The 22,189-nt window shown below is 38.9% G+C and overlaps 1 protein-coding gene across 4 annotated transcripts in view; it reads left to right on the plus strand.

Moving 5' to 3' along the window:
- Positions 1–22,189, plus strand: part of LOC122888370 (replication protein A 70 kDa DNA-binding subunit-like) — a 57,854-nt gene that overhangs the window by 26,787 nt on the left and 8,878 nt on the right. For 2 of the 4 annotated variants that reach the window (XM_044222745.1, XM_044222747.1), the window contains exons 14-17: positions 4,672–4,848; positions 5,020–5,127; positions 5,327–5,413; positions 12,661–13,398. In XM_044222745.1, coding sequence (XP_044078680.1) covers positions 4,672–4,848; positions 5,020–5,127; positions 5,327–5,413; positions 12,661–12,762 — 474 coding nt within the window. In that variant the 3' untranslated portion in view covers positions 12,763–13,398. Of the gene's footprint in view, positions 1–4,671; positions 4,849–5,019; positions 5,128–5,326; positions 5,414–12,660; positions 13,399–22,189 lie in introns of those variants that run through there. The other 2 variants (XM_044222746.1, XM_044222748.1) reach the window with 2 other exon arrangements.

The raw sequence follows: 22,189 nt of genomic DNA on the forward strand, positions 1-22,189 counted from the left end.
TAACGTTTAATAAGAAGCCACTTAAGAGTAGCTTCAAGATCAATTTTGTTTCTAATAAAAAATTCTAATTATGTGTTGGAGGTGGAGGAAGCCTATAGGGCATAACATTACCAGAAGGAAAGTAGCACGGATGGGAACATGGGAGAATGAGTCTGTCTGAGTATGTCACTTACAAAGCTGCATTGAAGGATGGAAGGGAACAAGGTGCAAGAGTGTGGTAACTAAGAGAGAAAAGTGACAAGGAGTATTAAGGAAAGCATACAGATAGGAACAGTTAACTGGCAGATGTGGGGAAAGGAGTTGAAAGGTGAGAATGTTGAAAATTATTCAAGCTCAGGTTTTTTCTCCTCTTTTTCTGTATGTTTTTTCCCCCTTCCCTTATTCTCTTTGTCTTCTCCTCTTTTCTCTCTCCGCCCTGCGTACTCCCCGACCGTTTCTGTAATTGAACGGCTTAGAGGAGGTTTCCTATCACATACTCGGAGGCTTCAGCTTTGGTAGTAATAATGGAATCCAAATCATTAGCTTATAGTTTGAAGGAATCTAATTTGACATTCTACCTGTTTGCCTCCATGTATGTGTGTGACTGTGACTCTGTGTAGCTGTGTGTGTGTGTGTGTGTGTGTGTCTGTTTTCGTGGGTGGATGTAAGTGTACAAGCCATTTCTAATTAATGTAGCAATGTGTGTTGGGGGTTTGGGACAAGCATTAAATTTGGCATGTGCAGCCACGTCAATTATTTGAAGTAGATTTTCACTTGGTTGCCCTTCCACATACAAATTTTAATTGCATTTAGGTGCCAGAAGGTGACACAGGGATTTAGTGTGATAAGAATGAAATCTATTTTCAGAATATTGGGGGTGTGTGGGTGTGTTTGCATGTGTATGAATCTTTAGGTGAAAGCATATTTTTGTGTTAGTGTGTCTGTGAGCGTTTTTGTGTGCAGCGTTAGTCATGCTGCTCTTCTAGGTTCTCCTCAGTGTGCTTAAGGTTAAGACTTTGCCCCAAGGCTTCTGTGTACACACTGGAATACAGAGGGAGAGAAAAAAACACTGAAGAAAAAACACAGAAGGAGAAGGGGAGAGATGATGACAAATGCAGGGGGATTTATTTAGAGTGGTCTAGTTGTGATAGAATCACTATGGTCCAAATCCTGTTGACCTCTATCCTCACATTCTCGGTAGCATCTGCCAACATCACGAGCCCTCAACAAGCCCCCAAAGTCCTGTTCTTTTCTTCCCGCCACGTCCACCCTCTTACCACCTTCCTCACCCATCGCCTTCCCACCTCTCCCACCTTCCGGCGCTCCAATCTGCCCAAGTCTGCAAAATGTGATGAGGCAGGCATGCGGGCGGAAACATGGGAGTGGAGTGTTGAGGGGGAGAGGGCTGTTGCTAACGGGAGAAATTCTCCTAATTAAAAAAACCTCCTTAGTAAGTGTTTTGGAGGGGTTCTTGCTGTGTGGCATGGGTACTGGGTAGATGGATGGGTGGAGAGATTATGAGGCTGTGAGTCAGTGTTAGCTAGCGGGAAGAAAGTGTCAGAGAACTCTAAGTCTGACTGACAGTATCTGCAGAGGTCGTGGGGACACACGACAGCATCAACAATCTCACAAGGGATGCAGAGAACACAGTGGCCTTTTCACATTCAATGCTCTTACTGAACACCTTACAGAAATTGTGGGTTGTATAACGAAGGAACAGGATTGCTCAGTCAGTGTGTGTGAATTTGGCCAGCGTCCTAGAGAGACTCTTTAATAGACTCATTTAGGCCAACATTAGTAATGAGTCTGGCCCAGCTCTAGCTTGTAGTTGTTGTTTAGAATGCATTTTAAAGCATTTCATTTTAAATTCTGGCTGTAATTCCAACATCTTGTTTAAGACCTGCTCTCCTGGTAGAAGAAATACCCTCTGGTGAAGCTAAGAAAAAGGATTTTCCCATGGTTTCTTACATATGCATCTATATCGTATTTATTGGTTTGTGCTTGCACACGTGTCTGTTTATATCCATGTGTGTTTGCATTCAGGCGTGTACACGTGTGTGCCTCTTCCCAATGAGACACAGTTCATCTGCTGTGTGCATTCTTTATATTTATATTTATGGAAATCGAATGCTGCTTCTCTCCTCAGGATGAGAGAATAGCCTTTTTCCCCCCAGAATTAGCATTTCTTTCCTTTTTAGCTGTTGATTTTAGCAGTGTGAGTTCTGCCGCTTAAGGTGCTAATATCTATTTAAATTACCACAACATCGCTGCATTTTAAATTGATTCTGTTTGACTGTGTACACTTTTATTTTAAATTCATAACTGAAGAAGTTCAGCTCATTGTATCTGTATTGCAAATGTGTAAGTTTGGGTTTTTGCATATAACCTTGCATGTTAGTCATGTGTATGTGTTTGTGTGCTGGTGTGTCTGTGTGTGTGTATATTAACACATTTTATGTATTAGAGAGGGAGAGCGAGAGATTCGTCTCATCTCACATCTATTATGCATAGAATTCTCAAACTCCCTCTGCTCTCTTTTTAAACTGTTCCAAGATTGTTTGGAAGTCAAATAGAGATGTGTAAACAGCGTGCATCTACCAGCTGGACTGACTTGTTGGCAACAGTTTTACTGATAATGCCAAGTTTGATCTGAGTTTATTTTATTTAATGTTTCTCACCCTAAGCAGCTTATTCGCATTCTTAAAACTGTTGAAGGATGTCCTGCCTGCATTAGAAGGAGCACTTTTGCTCCTCCTCATCGCTTACACTTTTTTCTCACTTCAGTTTCATTGGCTTTTTATTTTCATGACATTTGTTGTGTGCTGCAAAATACTGATTTAAAAATACCAATAATGATAATACAAGGAAAGGCCAAACGAATACTCATATCGTTTGGATGAGAACAGGGCATCCACCCGGGATTCATCAGATCAGACAAGGTTTTTCAGTTATCTGCAGTTTTTTTACTGATGTTTTTTAGCCCACTGGAAACATGTTTTAGTTTATGGTGGGCAGGAGAGCTACCCTTTGAGGTAATCTGCTGTTGTACCCCAACAGAAAAGTGTTGTGTGTTCTGAAATTGGTCATCGTACCCAATCACTGTTTTGTGATTTTGACTGTTGTGCTGCGGACTTGTGATTACTCGTTGTGTAATTTTTAAAGTCTGTAAAATCACAGATGTTATATCCTGTTAATGCAATTTTGTGTACAGATAGAAAGAGATGATCCACTTCTTCTGTAGGGCCAGGATTCGTTTTTGTCACCATCCAGGCTCAAATTGAGACAGAGATGGTATTTTATTTTTTTTATTTATTCATTTTTTAAGGAAAATCATTTGGGTTTTTTTTAATGTGCGGGTTCTAAGCAGATGTGCTTAATGAAAAATGACAGATTGTTTTAATGTAAACAGCAAAAGGGCTCTGTCTTCATAAATATTACAATTTATTCATTTTTAAGCTAAAAAGTCCATAATTATTTCTTGCGAGTGCATGAGTGGACTGGTCACATGTGCATCTGGCTGTATTATTTACAGGTTGCCACCTGACTTATATACTGGCTTGAACTCTTCATGCAATTTTTAAACTAAAAACGTCTTGGTAACACACTCAAGTCTAAGACTCCAAAAAAGAATCAGATGGGTATGTTCTGATATTTTAATAAAACAAGGCAACTATGATGCAGTCACAAGGAGAAAGTTGCCAGTTAAACAGGGAAACTAGATGATCCATAACACTGGTACCTGGACTCTTCCTCTATCATCAGTTCCTTCCTCCTGCAGCAGTTGTCCTGTATTCTGTCAATTTACCACATTTTTAGTGACTTGAATGATGCTTTTGAGGGCCAATGTTAATTATGTTAATTAGCTGGTGTATCATACTGCCACATTGTCTTTTCTCCCAGCTCCTGCGGGAGTGATTTCACTACTGCGGTTCCAGTTGCGAAAGTGATACATTTAATCGTAGAAAAGGTTTCAGTCGTAGTGATCTGGACACTGTTTTCAGAATCAAGACGTTTCGGCTCCCATCCGGAAGTCATTCTCAATTGTGAAAAAATTGGTCAGTTTTATTAGGTCACTTTCAGGTGAAACTAGCTATTAACAGATACTCAGGCAGATTCCTTCCTGAGGGCATGGCTTATGTAACTCAGAGTATCTTAAATTTCTAGTTCCCGTCCAATTTTTTCACAATTGAGAATGACTTCCGGATGGGAGCCGAAACGTCTTGATTCTGAAAACAGTGTCCAGATGACTACGACTGAAACCTTTTCTACGATAGAACACTCCTGGACGAATGAGGGACTACACCGTCTGATACATTTAATGCAATGCTCTTGAAATATGTCTGCTCAGGATTTGGTTAAGGTGGTATGACATTTGACCAAACAGCCACCTTCACGTTCTCTGTGCAAAAATAATAATAATACAAATTGCAGTACAAACATTTTCTATAATTAAATGATGGTGTTTAAGGTTAATTTGGTTTGGAAGATTTTTCCAGTATGTAACTTGATTTGCAGGTTAGATTTCTCCTCAGCACAATATTGTGTAAGGGAGGCAGCACCTGCAAATTAACTGCAGCCTCTTAGACGTTCAAATTGCAGCAGTTTGATGTGATTTGGTAGTTTTTATTGATTTCGCAGTTCTATCCCTATAATTAGATTTCTTCCTCTCCCATTTTTATTCTCTCTTCTCAGGCTGACTATTTCAGCTGCATGGCGACAGTGCTTTACACTCGTAAGGAGAATTGTCTGTACCAGGCCTGTCCATCTGCAGACTGCAACAAGAAGGTCACAGACCAACAGAACGGACTGTACCACTGCGAAAAGTGTAACAGAGAGTTCCCCAACTTCAAATACAGACTCCTACTTTCTGTAAGTGCAAAGCGCATACAGTGCACATCATTAATGCTTGTTTGTCAAACATGTAGTGCCGCTGACTTTGAGGAATACTGTAACTTCTGTGATCACACATACACACATTCAAACATACACACATGGATAATCTCTCGCCCTGTCATCATCATCTGTCTGTCTTACTCTCAGGCCAACTTAGCAGACTTCGGGGATAACCAGTGGGTGACATGCTTCCAGGAGACAGCTGAGGTCCTGTTAGGTCACAGTGCAGAAACACTGGGACAGCTCAGAGACACAGTGAGAGACATGCGCATGCACAAACATGGATATACGACCACACACAGTTCTCCTTAAACTAGTTTGTTCACATCTGACAAGAAAATTGCCTTTACAATTTTTCCAGGAAGTCTAACTTTAACAGACTACTTCCTGTAAACCACTGGCCCTGTCTTTGTATTTACCTTGTGGTGTTTGTGTGTGTGTGTGTGTTCCTAAGGACGAGGCTGCATTTGATGAAGTCTTTCAGAAAACCAACTTCACAACTCACATCTTTAAAAACAGAGTCAAGCTGGAGACGTACAACGTAAGTAGCTATAAACGGAAGCACAATGGAATATGATACAATGCAATGCAATTTAGTTTCCCAGGAATAAAAGAGCAGAATATAATGACATACGATGGTGCTCATCATTGTCCTGCAGGCTGTGAGAATATTTTCAGTGATCTCTGCCTTGCAGGAATACTCGACCCTGATTGGCTAGCGCATGTCTGTTACAAACAGCTGTCTTATCGCTGTCCTGAACAAATACACCAGCAGGCATTTTATTTCTCTCATACACGAATAATGGTTCTGGAAAAATGGGCTTTCAGAATAACCAGGATTGCAAACAAGGGCATTGTTGTAAAAACAGTAAATGGTCTCATTTAGGGTCAATTTCACAATCTCACCAAAAAGTAGGAACCAGCTTCAGTGTATAGACCTAAGCTGTGATTGTGTGTGTCACGTATGAAATTGTAATTGGAAATTGCCACATTTAAGATTTGTCAACCACACAGGATTCTGCTTTTAACAGATCCAAGTTGCACTTCCTCTGTCAAGTTTCCTGGTGACAAATAAAGTATGATGGTTACAACATGATTAGATGGCAAAGCTTGCAGGGTTTACAGATATAGTATTTTGTTTGGCACAAAAGTATTTCCTGATCAGCAGCAACCTGTAAGATGAGCTGGTTGCAGAGATGTTAGGGATGCTTTCCAAGTAGTGAATAGCATAAAGGCATACAAGGAGCTTGCTTGATTTAAAAACTTCACAGTGAATATTACAAAGCAAAAGTGAACATTCACTGTTTTATGTTAAGCATCCACTGGTGTGAAAACAGTACATATACAACAATACATTACGGTGTTGTGTTTGTTTTAATTAATGGGCTGCATGCCCTACATGAATATGTAACAACCAGACTTGTCGTCAGTTATTATTTTCTGCTGAACTGCGGTGCCAAGCATGTAAAGCCACAAAACGAGATGCACAAAATGCAATATAATCACAACACAATGTCAGTCACACAACATAAATCCAAAATCAATTCAATTAGTATCACAGTGACAACGGAGTTGTGTAGCCATTGCGCTTTGGATAACAGAAAACAAATACAGCTGTGGATTCATTTCTCTTAATTAGGCACTAATTAGCATTTAGCTATTGTCTGTCTGAGCCTAATTAGCTTAATTATTCAGAGGTTAATTTGCTACTGGGGGCACATAACGAGAGTCTGAGTGGAATGATTGAGATGTAAGATGAGCTCTGAACGGTCTGTGTCCTGACCTCAGGGAAACCCTATGCAGAGTTCCTAAGCCATTCTTCATAGTCTGGAAAAGAATGTAAAACCTTTTCAATGAGGAGTTACTCAAGGTCTAGGGAAAGTCTACTAGCTATTCAGTCTTTATACACACAAATGCATAGTTCCTGTAGCTGGAGTCTAATTTAACATATGAAGTGAAATGAGCTTGACTGTCTGTTAACAGTAAATGTCAGCATACCACTGCTACTTACCACCACTAGCAGATGCTGGATGCTGCAATTTTCATTACAACCTACAATACAGAAGTCTCCGACCAAACAACATACTGATGATTTTGCTTTTATTACAGCCTTACCAGTGGTGGAGCTCAAAAAACAGTTTGTCCTCAGGACTGCGTTACTGGAAGAGTCATGAGGTCATTTAAAACAAATGGTTCATCACTTTGGGTGCACGAATACTCTTGGAAAATTATCCTCTGAGTACCATGAATATCCACAGCAAATTTCATGGCAATCTGGACATAAAGTGCAAGACAGACAGACTGACAGGCATCACAGTCCAGAGGCCTGGCAAAAAATGGAAATGGGAAATAGAAAACTTGTTAACAGTGTTATAGCGGCTGTTTCAAGTAATCTACTGTACGACTGAGAAGCTTTCTTATGTTCAGAATAACTGAGTGATCACTTTGTTCCCTGAGCATGAATGCAGGTTAGAAATATGACGAGCTTTACACTATCTACACCAAATCAATTTAACATAACCATTAATTAATTGGCAAGGCACAATAAGCACTTGACATTAAAGCTTGTATTGTGCAGTGCCTGCCTGTATTTGAGGCAGAGAGAGTGAGACACATGCATTAATTTAGCAATGTTACGACTCCCCAAATCTACTATAACTATGGCGTTTAGTCTCAAAACCCGCTTACATAAAAACCAGGTGCGTGCACGTGATACGAGCGCACAGAACAGTATCCACGAGTGGAAAAGCATCCTCGCGAGGGAGCATTTCTGTTCTGCGTGCACAAATGCGGTCCTCAGCATGGGGCTATGACAAACTCTCAACACACAGCCCCGTGCTCGATGAACTGCTCAGCACATGCTTGTTGACTTTTGAGACTTTAGAGGCTCTGACCCCTTTTTTGGCGGCAGAATTATCAAGAAGATGTTGGGGAGAAAAAAGAGGTAAGGTGAGGAACAGCCACCTCTACAACACCCTCAACACAAGTGAATCATGCACCAAAATGTAACATAGGCTATTTGTGTCGACAGCAGTGGCATATGAGGCCATGTAGTTTACAATTGCTACGAAAAAATGTAGACCCAATGCATAGGTTAGTTAAGGTCAATGCTAGCAGCTGCCTGACAGTGATCAAATCAAACGGCAAATCAAAGGTGGTGGTCAGTATTCAAAGTGACCAATCAAAAGAGCGGAGACATTAGCCACTGTCTATTCCATCCCCACCTCTAAAGTCTCAAAAGTCAACTTGACAAGCGAGCAAGTGTTGAGCAGTTGCGAGCTCGTGGGGAGGGTCGAGCGAGAGCTTGTCACAGCCTGGCGCTCGTGGGACCACCTTTTTGCTCGTGGAGCAGGAATGCTCCCTCTGCTCGCGGATACTGTTCTGTACGCTTGTGCCACATACATGCAGGTGGCTTCTCTGTGAGCGGGTTTTAAGACTAATTAAATGCCATATACAATGGTAGAAATTTGTGTTCTAGGTGTCTAATAAATTTAACAGTACTAAAAATATATAACTTCCAGTTTACAGTTCATTTGGAAAAAATTAACACCTGTTAATCATACATCAAAGGTGATAATGAACTTGCATAAGGGGGAGCAGAAGTGTACAAAACAGCATAGATGTGCTGAACAGGTGTTGATGACATTTCTAAGAAATGGTGTCAAGACCACCATACAGTTACAAAATCACAACTGTAAGTTTCCTTTACCTTTTTAATTAATTCATTAATTCATTGTCACATTTCGGTCGTGCTGTAGGAAGGTACAAGAATTGATCTAAAGCCCAACAGGAACAATGTTAAATTCAGTATTCCACAAAGTAGAGATAATGAGCTCTGAGCAGATACATACTCTACACAAGGCTTATCAATGTATTCAGAGTTTATTTTCAGTGGGTGTCAGTCAAAGTTTACTGTTTTTGTTTCAAAGCTCATGATTCAAAAAGACGAGTGCAGAACGGAGAGAGTCTGTGATTCACTTGTTCAGTGCGTCTTTCTACCTCAGCCTCAGTTCTTTCCCATACACTTGTGTGACACAAGACAAAAAGATCAGACATCTACCACAGTGTTTTCATAAAAATAGAACAATGTAATGAAATGCCAGAGCTTAACAAGATTAATGAAGTTACAAAATTTGCGCTTTGTCATTTTTCATAACAAGGACAGAGAGAAAGAACAACTGTGCTTAGGATCATATTTTAAAGTTGTGGCTTGAACTTCACTTGCATATAAACTCAAATTTGTATTATTTTAGGGCAGAGCAGAGATGATAAACTAGCGATTTTTAGACTTAACAAGCACAATGCCTTCAAATCCCCAGAAGTTTTCTCTGCCATCAACAATAGATTTTATACCACAACTGTTACACAGTTGGTGATTCCAGTGGTTTTCAGACTTAATTTAGTGTTCAAAAAAAACTTGTCTATCTGGAAGTGTTGGACTACAGTTTGAAAGATTTGTTAAAAATGAAAGTAATCAACATTTTCATATAAAAGTGTTTTTCTTACAATACTGAGGCCATACACATGATTTATGCACAGATATGGGATTCAGTATGAAATGCCCCAACTTCATACAAAATATATGAAATATACATCAGTGTTATATACAGTATAATATAGTGTATGTAGTATATACTGTAGTTGTCTGTAATAATAAAATATGATTGAATATATAAATGTTATATAGATATATATATGTAGGATATACTATCTGTCTTTCTGTAATTGGAAGGTAAAAGTGTTCGAGAGGGGCGAGATCAGATAATTGTTTAGATATGGGGATAACGGTGCATATTCTAGTCTCTCCTTCATAATGTTGTCCTCTGTTGTACACACAAAAAACAACAAAAATCGTTGTGTAAAGAATGAAAATAGAGAGCTAAAGGGAAACGTTCGAGTTCCCTGCATACTTTTCTCACCTTCCACACACCCGACCAATCCCTGTGTGAAGCAGACTTGATTGTCATATTGTCGGGTTAGGACAGTTACAGAAATTTTCGAAGGCAGCTTCCCCAATTCAGGCATCGAAAAGGTGTGGAGGGAGGGGGTTTCAAATGATGTTCAACCATGCAACCAGCATTTCCGTTGAAGCATACTGGCCCCTAATCTGTATTGTAGTGCATGTGAGTCCAGAGATTTTGGAGTTTGGAAAGTTTTTATTTGATGTTAAACACCAGGTGTTAAACAGATGACTCTTTCTTCGACACAGGAATTGATTGTTTTGTATGTTCAGGCAACAGAACCATTGTTTTGTTTAGAAAGAATCGGTTAGATAGTTACTATAGCATACAGTCACGTGATCTCTGAAAGTACACCACAGCAATGACCCCTTATTACCAATAATGTTGCCAGAAAATCACACATTTTCCACTCTGACAGATCACAGCTGCTGAAGTTTCTCATGTATTATGGCAACATCTGGTTTGTACCTAAAACAGATAAATGTACAAATAATCTTAGGAGGATATAGAGAAAACTCTAAACCGGCTAACAAAAAAACGCTATATTGTATTTAAATAAAATTCCATCTGAACTGTCTGTCTTGTTTCATTAAGGTGGAGCCCCACAGAGGCAGGTGAGTGTGCAGTGAATCAGACACTGCAGACTCCAGTGTAATAGAGGCCACAGGTGGAGTTAATGGCATTCAGATGATGGTGAAGATCAGATTTGGCCTGCAGGATTAGATTTACTGAGCACAGATGAGTGCACTTTTCACATAAACATCTAATTTGCATTTGTTTAAACGACAATCCAAGACAATTGGTGCACTTAGAATCTGGGAAAGTGTATCTGATTTCCAAGCATTGGTGAGTCTTTGAATCTTTTCCAGGCTGAATGGTAGTTTGTCTTAAATCTGTGATACTCTATTATTAGTAAAGTTTGTAGCGGTATAAACATATATATAGATACATCATCTGACAACCATAAATGTCTGTACAAAATTTTGTGGCAATCCATCCTGTAGATGTTGAGATATTTTACTGGATAAGTAAAAATTTGACCTGATGATGGCGCTAGAAGAAAAGTGAATCGCCAAAATCAGTAGGATTCATCCTCTGGGAACCATTGTCATTCCTGCACAACATTTCATGACAATCTATCCAGTAGTTGTTGAGATATTTCAGTCTGGACCAAAGTGGTGGACTGATAACAGACATTGCTAACTACAGAGCTACACCACTAGCATGTCTACAAGCCGAAGGTACATTTGAAAACTTGATATAATTCTCATTCACATCCAACCCATTGATGTATTATATTACTTACAGCTTCATTATCTACATTTCACAGCAGGGATCCTCAGTTTTATGTAATTTTATTGTCCAAGTACAGCATCTCATTAATTCTCTGTGAGGTTGTAGCATCAGAAAGATGTGTGTGTTGGCCATTTGTCTGTTGCATGTGTTTGAAGGTGTGTGTCTACGTGTTTTGTCACTGTGCCAGCATCCAGAAGTTGTGAGAACTGCACCTCACCCAACCATCTGAAATTGAGTTAGCGAACTGGGGTAATGAGTAATTGTTTTCTCCAGATGTGATAGGAATATTAGTCTAGGCACATTAAATTTATAAAGCCTTCTTTATTTTAAAATAAGTTGTCACCTCTTGTCAAGTGGAACCTTTGTCTCGACGGCCCCCTGTATTGTTTAATTTGCCTGCTATCCTCAGGTAGACGCAAATTGAAAACACTAATAGAGGTGTTGAATCACACATGAGATAATGGTCGGATGTTAAATGCTTGATGCTGGTTATGCAGGCTGAATTGCTAATTGATTAATGAATGGTCTCTGGATTAATCCTTTTCACAGTGACTGTGATTATAATGGAAATCAGTTTTTGGCTTTTTGTCCAATGCATTATTTGATTATATTTAATGTGAAGTCTATCTCGCTGAAGGATAGTTGTTACCACAAATTGTTGAGATTGAATGACACTAAATTGTGTGGCCTTAGCTTTCTCATAGGAAATCTGACATACTTTAATGTAAAATTCCAACAATAATCTGTAATAACTCAAATTAGAACACATTTTTATCACTGTTAATCTTGTCAATTAAAGAGAAGATGAACAACATTCTGCTTTTGTTGACTTTTAAATTCCACCTTTCACACTATTCGCCCCACAAATTGCATTCACCACAGAGGTGTTCACGTTTCCCAAGTTGGAGACTATCTTGGAGCCAATCAGGTTGGGTAGTCCTGATATATATTGCTCGGGTCTGTATTTCTGACTTGCTGCCATCTCTGATAATGTGAAAAATATTATGTAGAGTGTGCTATGAAGTGCAGGGAAAAACCACATGCATATAAAAATCAACATACTAAAACCCCTGTTATATATGCAGTCATGCCCGAGTTAACGAGATGATGGCTCACACTTGCCGGTAAATTTTCCAGGTATGCCGTCAAAAATAGCGTCCGTCAGAGCAAGCAATAGAAGAATTTGTCACTGTAAAAATAGCTCCAAAAATACTGATACAGTCTGATAACTGAAATGAGGCTAGAGTGAAATCTACTTGGCTTATAGCTTTTTGCACAGGTTTTTAAGGCTTTTGGGAGATGTATATACATCATTGTGCTATAGTGCATTCAGTGTGGTATTGCCAATAACATCACATCTGTGTGAGCTGGCTTTCTCATCGCTGGTGTAAATGAAAAACAAGACAAGGACTTGTCTTCAGTAAACACATGCTCTTATAGCATTTGTTATTCCTTGAATGATGCTGATCATAGGTTAGAAATGTCTCAATCAGATGTTGCACTTAACTCAAGATTTTTCTTCCCTCCTCAGGATGAGAGTCGAGTGAAGGTAACTGTAATGGAAGTCCAGCCAGTGGACCACAGGGAATACAGCAGGAGACTCCTGAGTAACATCCGCAAATTGGCCAGCTGAACTTGCTCCCAGTGATCCAAACGGCTGCCTGGTAATTAAACTGGTCTCTGACTGGTGTCCGACCTTTTCCACCAGCGAGATAACCGCATGTCTGACTGAAGCAGCAAAGTGGCGGCCAGAGATTCATCTGACTAAATGGCAGCCAAATAAGACTTGTTCACGTCTTTCAACAGGCCAATTATGACACACTGGAAATGTGATGGAAATTACTTTTACCTTTTTAATTTATTGACATTTTAACAAAGCAGTTTGACTATTTGATTACATACAATTGTGTTTTAGACCTGCTTACATTTATAATGTATGTCATATACATACAAAGATCACAGCGTTTTCTCTTTTTTATATACAAGTGATTCATCTCTTTGGTCTCAGATCTGTGGTGATCCTCATTGTTGAGTTAAGATGTAGATGAGTCAGATTTATTTCATTTTCATTGTTTCGTTGTAAAAATGAAGGCATGGCAAAAGTGCGTGGAAGATGCACGTGTTGGCATTTGTTTTAACTGTAGTCATAGTGTCTACTAGTTATTAAAATATATCTTTGTTTGAATTAAAAAACAGAATTGTTTGGTTTGCTGGGCTTCCAAAAAATGTCATACAAGAAAGAGTGATTAAAAGGATGTTAAGATAAAAACAATGTTTGTCTTTATCACTGGGTATCTGCAGGTCTTGAAAAGTCTGAAAAAGCATTGAATTTACTTTCCTCAAAAAAAAAAGGACTTAGAAGGTATAAAAAGGTTTTCTACTGCAGGCAGTAATGTTAGTTATAAAATGTTGTTGTATCCGATTTGTGGAGTTACAGAGACATTATACACACATAAACAGTGTTGGACAAGTTACTTGAAAACTGTTATCAATTACTCATTGAAAAAGTAATTACATTGCTCTACAATGTATGTATGTATGTATTACTGTATTACAGCGGCAAAAGTAATGCGTAATTTTACTTTTGTTATTCACCAAAGATGCCTTTAAACAAATCCTCCTTACCCACACGTCACATATTTTGTATTTAACGTGTAGAAATAGAAAATGAGACATTGTGGTTTACAAGCAAACCATCCAGCTGCTAGCTTAGCTTCAGTGACTACACGGTTACACACCCTCCAACTCTAAACAAAACTAGGTGACTCCTGAATGTACGTGAACCAGTGGCTAATGTCAGCAAGCCAGCCAAGAACACAACATTTAAATAAGACAACTTTGGATTTCCTGGAGTCACATTTCTCCTCTTTTGGTAGAGGCCTCTTTGGTAGAGTAATTACATTACTGAGTAATGACTGCCCATAAACTAAAAATAGGATTGTTGCAACACAACATTGTGTGCAAAAAAGTTAAATCCTTTTTGCGGAGTTTCAATTGGCACGATAAGACTGTAGCAAACACTGTGACTACTGCTAGCTACAGTAGCTAGAAGGCTCATCGTCTCATAATGGACAGTGTTGGGGTTTTTTTTAGCAAAAAACCTAAATTAACTTAAATGTATTCATCTTTTTACGTTGGTTACTCCATCCATCCATAATACTAGGCCATATTGTCCCTACTGGTTTTCCATAATAGCTTAATGTTTTGTTAAATTGCATTCTGTGTGGGATTTAAAAGGTCTTTAAAAGTCTTACGTTAAACTTGGTGAACCCTGCAGAAACCCTATTTAAAAATATAGCACATTTCATTGATAAATCAGGCGTTTTACTGCTCTTCGATGCACCATGCACAGCTGTTTTACTCTGAACTGGAAAATCTCTTCCAAATTAAATGTGTGTATCAACATTTCAAACTACTTTATGTTCGCTGTGAGTATATTGTACATTCAGACACTGGAAAGCAAGGACAGTGCTTCAGTGGCGCACCTCTCTACTAAGGTGTGGCTCAAGGGCATGACACTGATTTATGTTGGCAGCAAGCCGCCTGCTCCCCTCACTCCGAGCACCATCAGTACCATCTCCTGCCTGCTGCCTGTCATGCTGTGTGTGTGTGTGGAGGTTTGGGAGATTAAAACACGCACACAGATCTTTTCATCCCAGTGTCACCTTTCGCTTAACTTTTTCCATTATTTCGTTGTCTTTTTAATAACAACAAAATCCGACTTAATGCATTAAACGTAGTGGCCTAATACAGACTGCATTTTAAACCCAAAGTGAAAAGTATAAAAGGAATTACGTGAATGATTAAAGGTTGCTTCTGATTCATGTGCCACTGATGAACAAACGGAAATGGTCCCACACAATTCAAACCACTAACAACTTTTGAGGTTACCTTTAGTCCGAAACCTTGCCAGGTCAAAAATCAGGACGTTTTTTAATTTGCTGGCATAAGCAGGTGCAGTGAGTGTAACTCTGTGTTCTGTTAAGCAAATCTAAATGAGTGAGATCAGAAAGTCATTTCCAACTTAAAGCCTTGCTGGTAATTGAGACTCAAGATGGAGACACGTCAGTCTGCAGCCCCAGCCAGCCCCAAGGCGTTATAGGACAGAGGAGGACATAGTGAAGAGATTAAGAGAAATACATTTTTTGTATTATCCTTAGAGAACTTTATCTGAATGTGATGTGCTAAGCAGTAGTGAACTTGCTTTTTATGGTTGTCATATCTTCTTTCTGGGAATGCGGGACCTTCAGTCTGTTGAATATGCAGTTCGTCTAAATCTGCAGAATGTGCGTGAGACTACAAGGACAGCGAATGGAAATGAGCTGCGGTTATCACAAGGGTCGTGGCCCTGATCACAGTCTTATCTGACCGCAGTCTTATCTTAAAACACACTGTTGTTCAGTCAAGCCCTCCTCTGTGTGTGTGTGTGTGTGTGTGAGAGAGAGAGACTTAGCAAGAGACCAACATTCCCGAGAACACCAAGACCTGCAACCATTAGTTTATAAACATTTGCACTGGAATAACGCCTTCCATTGAGGTATTGTGTACCTAAGCTGTCAATCAAGCACTGTCTGTACTCGCCCACACAGTCTTAAACACACAGTATGTAATTTCTGCTGCAAGGGGTCTCTCGCACAAAAACAGTAACAAAAGATGTAGTTTGATGACGTGTTGAAGTAGCGTGGGATCATGGGAGTTGTTGTCTTCATTGTTAAACAACCACTATTGCCAATGAAAATCTATCTGATGTGATTCAGGCTGAAATCATGTTGATGGACGAGGTAATATAGTAAAGTTTTATTCACGTTACATTTAGTCTAAGTGTAAGAGTCTAAGTGTAATTGGGGACTGTGAGTGTGTAGAGGCTTTAACTATACCTACAGTAAACAAAATGTATGATATACACTTTTCATGCGTAAAATGATAATACCAACATGATAGTGTGTAAATATATGTTTGTAATGACGTTTGATTCCCATGGCAATTCATTATTTTGTCTTGCTGAAAAAGAGCAAGCAAAAAACTGGATTTTAAGTGCTAATAGGTTCCCATGTAATGATTCATGTGATTTCATAATGTATATTGCCTCGGCTGACTTACACACGAATCTAAAGCAATTATCATTAGAGGAATTATTCCTTGAGTCTTCACACTTCACGTTACTCTGAGGAGCGTAACCTCTTAAAACCGCATGTGGATCTCTTCAATACTTTTCATTTGAAGATTGGCACCTGCAGCAGAGGTGTGCTGCAAAGAAATGTAATTTGTATTAATCCAGTAAACAAATGTGAACATTATTAGCCTGTTTGAGCCACTGAAGCAAACAAAGACACGTTTAGTTGCTCCAATTCTGACTTTTAGCCAAGTTCAAAGTAATTATCTGACATTTGTATCCAGTCAAGATACTGTATATACTCTTAAACCTGCAATAACTGTTTTTTTTTTTGGCCACCTAGGGGCAGCAGAAACAAGTTGTGAACACAGCATTGACATATCATCACCTTTTAAGTTTATATGGCAAATTTGTTAGCAAACAGCTGCTTATTTACACATCCAGCAGATACGGGGCAACATTATCATTCACGTGGAGTCATGTTTATGGTCAACTGATAAAATGTAATATTCACTTTCTTTTAGCTCTGTTTTTGGTCTCTACCAACTCCTGAGGGAACTATTTGGCTCTTTAGCTGCTTAATGTGTTCACTAGCTAGTTGCTAACTGTGTCTGAACAGGTAGTGTACAGTGGGTCTTAAAAGCTTTTTCTCTGAAAACTGCTGTCTGCTGCGGCCGAAAACGTCACTATGAGAGTGGTGAGAGTGAACCAAAACAGTAAAGTTGCAGGCTGGACAGCTAAACAGTGAGCTGTAACTCTCTATAAAGCTCCCTAAAGCTAAGGGGAGCTGCAGATTCAGGTGATAATTCTCTGTAGGTTTATCACTACGAGCAACCCCTTTCACATTGTCAATTGATACATTGTTATTATAAAGGTATGGAGTATAGCCGCTTTAGGAAGACAAAACATACACACACTGAACTGAAGTGCATTTACAAAGCATACAAATAAAAAGGGGGGGGGGTAGAGAAAAGATGTTTTTGTAAAGTGTAAGTAAAAATCGGTGCATTTAAATCTATTCAACTCTCAGCTAGAAAGTCTAAATATTTGAAGAGGCGTCTGTAGTGAGAAATTCAAGGCTGTGGTAGGAAAGTATGACACAACAAAAGCAAAAGAATAAATTAAGTTGAGGGGATTGTTTCTTTGCTTGAATCAAAATGAAAGGCTGCAAACTTCAAATATCACACGCTTGGTTCTTTTAGAGGGCTCATCATCTCTTTATATATTTTGTTTTTATATCTGAAAAGACTCAAACAAATATGTGAACATAAAAGTGCTCCAGGGGGTCAGATTCAAGTTTTGTGAGAAAAAAAAAAAAACTGAATTCAGCCTGCACACAGCATCCCATCAACTATCTACATGTTGTGCGTTGATGTGCATAACTTTTCAAAAATTCTTGTTTAATCCACAACATGCGTACACTGGCAGGAAGAAGAAATTGTGTTTTCCCCAAAACTCGGCGAGGACTGTGCTCATTGGTTTGCCAGCTTCATCTCTGCTAGTCTTACAGAACATTTTGATAGACATTTTGACTGCCTGTTCCTGCTCAAGGATTTTACAGTGTTATCAAGGACACTTCACTCTCACAAGGGTATTTATAGGCTCTGTTTTCTGTGTGTGCTGGTGCATGAATGTATGATCTCAGTTATCCCTGTTAAAAAGGGCTCCAGAGGCAGTGGCACAGGCGTTCTCCAGTATTTCATGTTACACGTTCAGAGCAGGGAGCTGTAGGTGCAGATTTCTCACTCGAACTCTTTCCTCTCTTGTAGGAGGCCATTCTTTCTTTTGTTCAGTCCCCCCTTCTTGCCTCCTTCCACTCTTTACATAAATTACCCAATCCCCCTTCAACGCCCTACTCATTCCATTATTCTCCTCATCTGTCTTTTCCTGTCCACCTACAGTATCTGTTGTTTTTTTATACTGTTTCCACCAGCATCCTCATCATTTCTCTCTGAGCTCCTTATCGATTTCTTTCTCCACTCCGTGCTGCCTCTCATCTTCTCCTGTCTTTGTTTCTCTCCTACCCACCACCAGTTAAATAAACCTTCCCCATTGCCCTCTCTCTCTCCATCATAAACACATTTGGCCTGAGGGCATTTATGTACATTTTTTTCTGCTTCGCTTGGAGAGCCAGAGGCCATGCCCACACCAAGGCCAGCATGCACCGTGCATGCTTTGTGCCTGTACTTATTCATGATAACTCTTCAGAGATGGAAAGATTTTAAATTGCCAGTGTGAAGCCAGTTCATAAAGCTGTGAACAACATATATCTAGGCACATGATGGATCGTAACTTAAATGGTGAAATTATTGGATGCAGTAATTACATATAATGTTTTAGGCGCACATTAGTGGCCTATCCCAGTAGGTACAGTATAAGTGGCAGATTCAATTGACATTGGCATGTTTATATGGCAGGAACCCAGGAAGGCTTTGATTGGCGTCAGAGGGCGTTGGAGCATTGCATTAAAAGTCACAGTGGCACAGACTTCACTAGAAATGAAAGCTTGAACTGACACTGTGAGATACAGCAAGCATTATTATGCATTTGTAAATGCATAATAGGTTGAATATTTACCACAGATAAGGATCTATCAGGTTTTATTGGATGTTGATTTAGGTATTTTATTCTTTAAAGCCATTATGTGTTTAATTTTTTTTTACATGATTGTTGCATCTTTCTGATGACATGACATTTTGTTTGTGGCCCATTCATCTTAATATGGGAATTTGGGGTTAGATATTCATATAATGTTAGATATCATCAGTTTGTCATGATTAATGAGCTGCAGGAGTTATTTTGTAATTAAAGGTTGTAATTATACTTTTATAATAATAATAATAATAAACTTTATTTATACAGCACTTTTCAAAACAAAGTTACAAAGTGCTTTGCATGGTTGAACCATGATTAAAACATTTCAGGACTGCAATGAGGCAAATGAAATCTGAGAATTGAAGTAATACAAAAATAAAATGGAATAAAATACCCATAAAGTAATGTAAGATAAAAAAGAATAAAAATAATAACAAAATAGATAAGACACTGAAAATAAAATGGTATGCTAGCATTAACAAAAAGCTTTGGTACACGCCTGATCATCCTGCTGAGTCCATGACTGTGATCCACTTGTGTAGAATATACAAATTCTTAACATGTTTTGAGTTTGTACCCAAAAAATGGAAAATACATTATTAAAGATCCCCTCCAGACATGTTTTAAGACGTAAATGCTCTGCTTTGAATAACAATTTATGTCTGACATTGTTTTTCAACAAAAATTCTTAAAATTACATGTGCTCCTACTCCCTCATTGAAAAGCCAGAATTGATGAATACGCAAATGTTGTTCTTTTCAAAAGTTTAACTGCTGGACATAAGATGTCTCCTACTTCAGTAGGTTGCACAACAGATGCATGTGGAAACAGCCTTCTAGTTTTAAACTTTGCACATCCATCATTCTGCACAGTGAAGGTCAAACAGCCCAGTGACAATAAGCAAAACACATTTTTGAGTGGAGGGTGACTTTGAAAATGCCAACATGCACATTAAAATCTTTAGATTTAGTTTTTCAGGGAGTGGTGATTTTGGATACTATTCTCCCAAATGCAATCCAGACAGCTTCTCAGGGCTTATTACAAAGTGTCATAAAAGTGGATAGTGGTGCTTTATGAGACTTTATGGGACTGTCCTCCCATGAAAAACCAGAGCATCAGCAATATAACCACAACGACTAAGATCCCCTTACCTTAACGAAATAGTAATTTTAACCCAAACCAAAACCTAACCAAATTGTTTTTGTGCTTAAAGCTAACCACTCCTCTAACATCAGAAACAATTTCATGTGTCGTTCTGAAGTGCATGGACCGAGAACTAATTTTGTTGGACATGTGGTGCCTTGTTACCTACACAATCCCTCACAGTGGCGCAGTATGTACATTATAAAATACAATAATTTCTTTCATACTCAACTAATTGCCAAAATCATGCAATGTACTGGTGCAAACAGGATTTTATAATATGTTTATAGAATTGAATTGGGACACAGTGTAGACTTCTTCCTCTTTGGTTAATGATTTCCTAGAATGCCTTTCAGCACCCCTCAGAGATAGGATGAGAACTTGTTGCACTTATGATGTCGGTGAAGAGAGCAATGGCAATATCAAGAGAGCAGGAGAATCAAAAATTTAAGAGAAACATAATGAGAAAAATATGTGAATAGCAGGCATTACTCAAAACACTATTATATTTTGGTCTATTGTGGCTACTGTCGACGGACAAATTGGTGTCTCTGGGCTCTGTTCTAAAGAGTCAATGGTGCAGAGTGTTGCGCTCATGCTGTGGCAGCTGACTTTTGGATATTTCATTGCTGGAGGCATGTGGCACAATTTAAGTGCAGTTGGAAACAGGGTGTGATTATGTGAAATATATTATCAGGATGTGGTAGGGGCTCTCATCAGTCATCATCAATCAAATCAGCTTTTTCCCCCCCTTTCTTTTCTGAAAGATTGGTCTCTGCTTCACGGAGCACAGTCTGTGATACAGAAAACAGTTGGGAGTGGACTCACTACAAAAGCTTCTCTCAAGAGGAAACTGATGTCCTTGTGTGGGAGGTGCAGAATTGCCGTGAGTGAATATGTTGCACCTTAAATTAAATTAACTACATTAATGCACTGTTGTAGGACAGTTATCCAACATAAGAAACAGTTTGATGATATTTTGGAAAACAGAGATAGTGGCAAATGTTCAGTTTTTCTTCTTGGGGGGGGCATCAACCAGCCAGGGTGATCATCATCCACAGTCTGTTTAATGTCGCAGTGTGACAGATGGATGTCAGAGAGAGTAGAGTGCAGTATGTTGGATGACAGGTATTCACATCACATCACGACAAGCCTATTTTATCAGGTTGTATTAAGCAGCACATGATCTGCAAAAAGTGTGTTAACTCTTTAAGGCTGGTATCATTCTGGAGTGTATCTCCTCTCTCTTCCTATATTACCAAAGAGCAATTTACAAAATAATCAGTCTTTTAGATATATAGCAAATAGTCAACTATCTGGCACTGAAAAATCCAGAATCTATGAATAGAGAACGAAATACAATGTTTGTTTACAATAACTTCTGGGTAGAAAACCCCTGCGTCGCATAAGGTTTTTACATACAGTGATGTCATAGTGTACTTACACACACTGGAATACATCCAACAGAAAAACAGAAACTATACGCACGCTGATTGATTTGCAGCCTTTAATTGTGCAAATTGACTAATGTTTCGACACTACTGTGTCAGAACCCTGTTTTAACACATGTAATACAGTTCTACATCACTGCAACAAGTTGTGAAGTGCTCTTGGTCAGTAAAAAATGGTTATCAGCTGCTGTTAAGTTGCTTTTAAAATATTCATACTGGAGAGATATTAAAGGAAAAACTAACAAATGAGTGGAGATTTTTCCATACAAGGCATGAATTATATAAGTATGAAAATGAGGTAAATTATATGCAGTGGCCTTCACCATCACCAGATCTCAACACAGCTGAACACCTATGGGAGAGTTTGGGCTGACGGGATATCTTTTAGAAGAATGGCGTTCGTCCTTCTACTAGAGTTTAGAGACTTAAAGAATCTATGTTAAGGAGCATTAAAGCTGTTCTAGTGGTTGCATGTTTTATTTGCATATGCATATATCACTTGGTAATACAACCAAACAGGCACAGAACAATACTAAACACAATAACCTTTGGTGTATGGTGGCTGGGTGACTCAAGCTCAAATACCTGTAATACATGGCATCTAAATTGCACCGCCTCTCATGATTGCTACTGCAATGGCTATTCAGCCGCCTCTCCCCGCTTAAGGTACAGTCAAGTCTCCAGTAATTGGACAAAAGTAGGTGGGAAAACAACCTGTGTACAGCCGAACAAAATGTCACTTTACTGGCACAAAGTAC

The sequence above is a fragment of the Siniperca chuatsi genome, linkage group LG14 (assembly GCF_020085105.1).
Source record: "Siniperca chuatsi isolate FFG_IHB_CAS linkage group LG14, ASM2008510v1, whole genome shotgun sequence".
NCBI lineage: Eukaryota > Metazoa > Chordata > Actinopteri > Centrarchiformes > Sinipercidae > Siniperca > Siniperca chuatsi.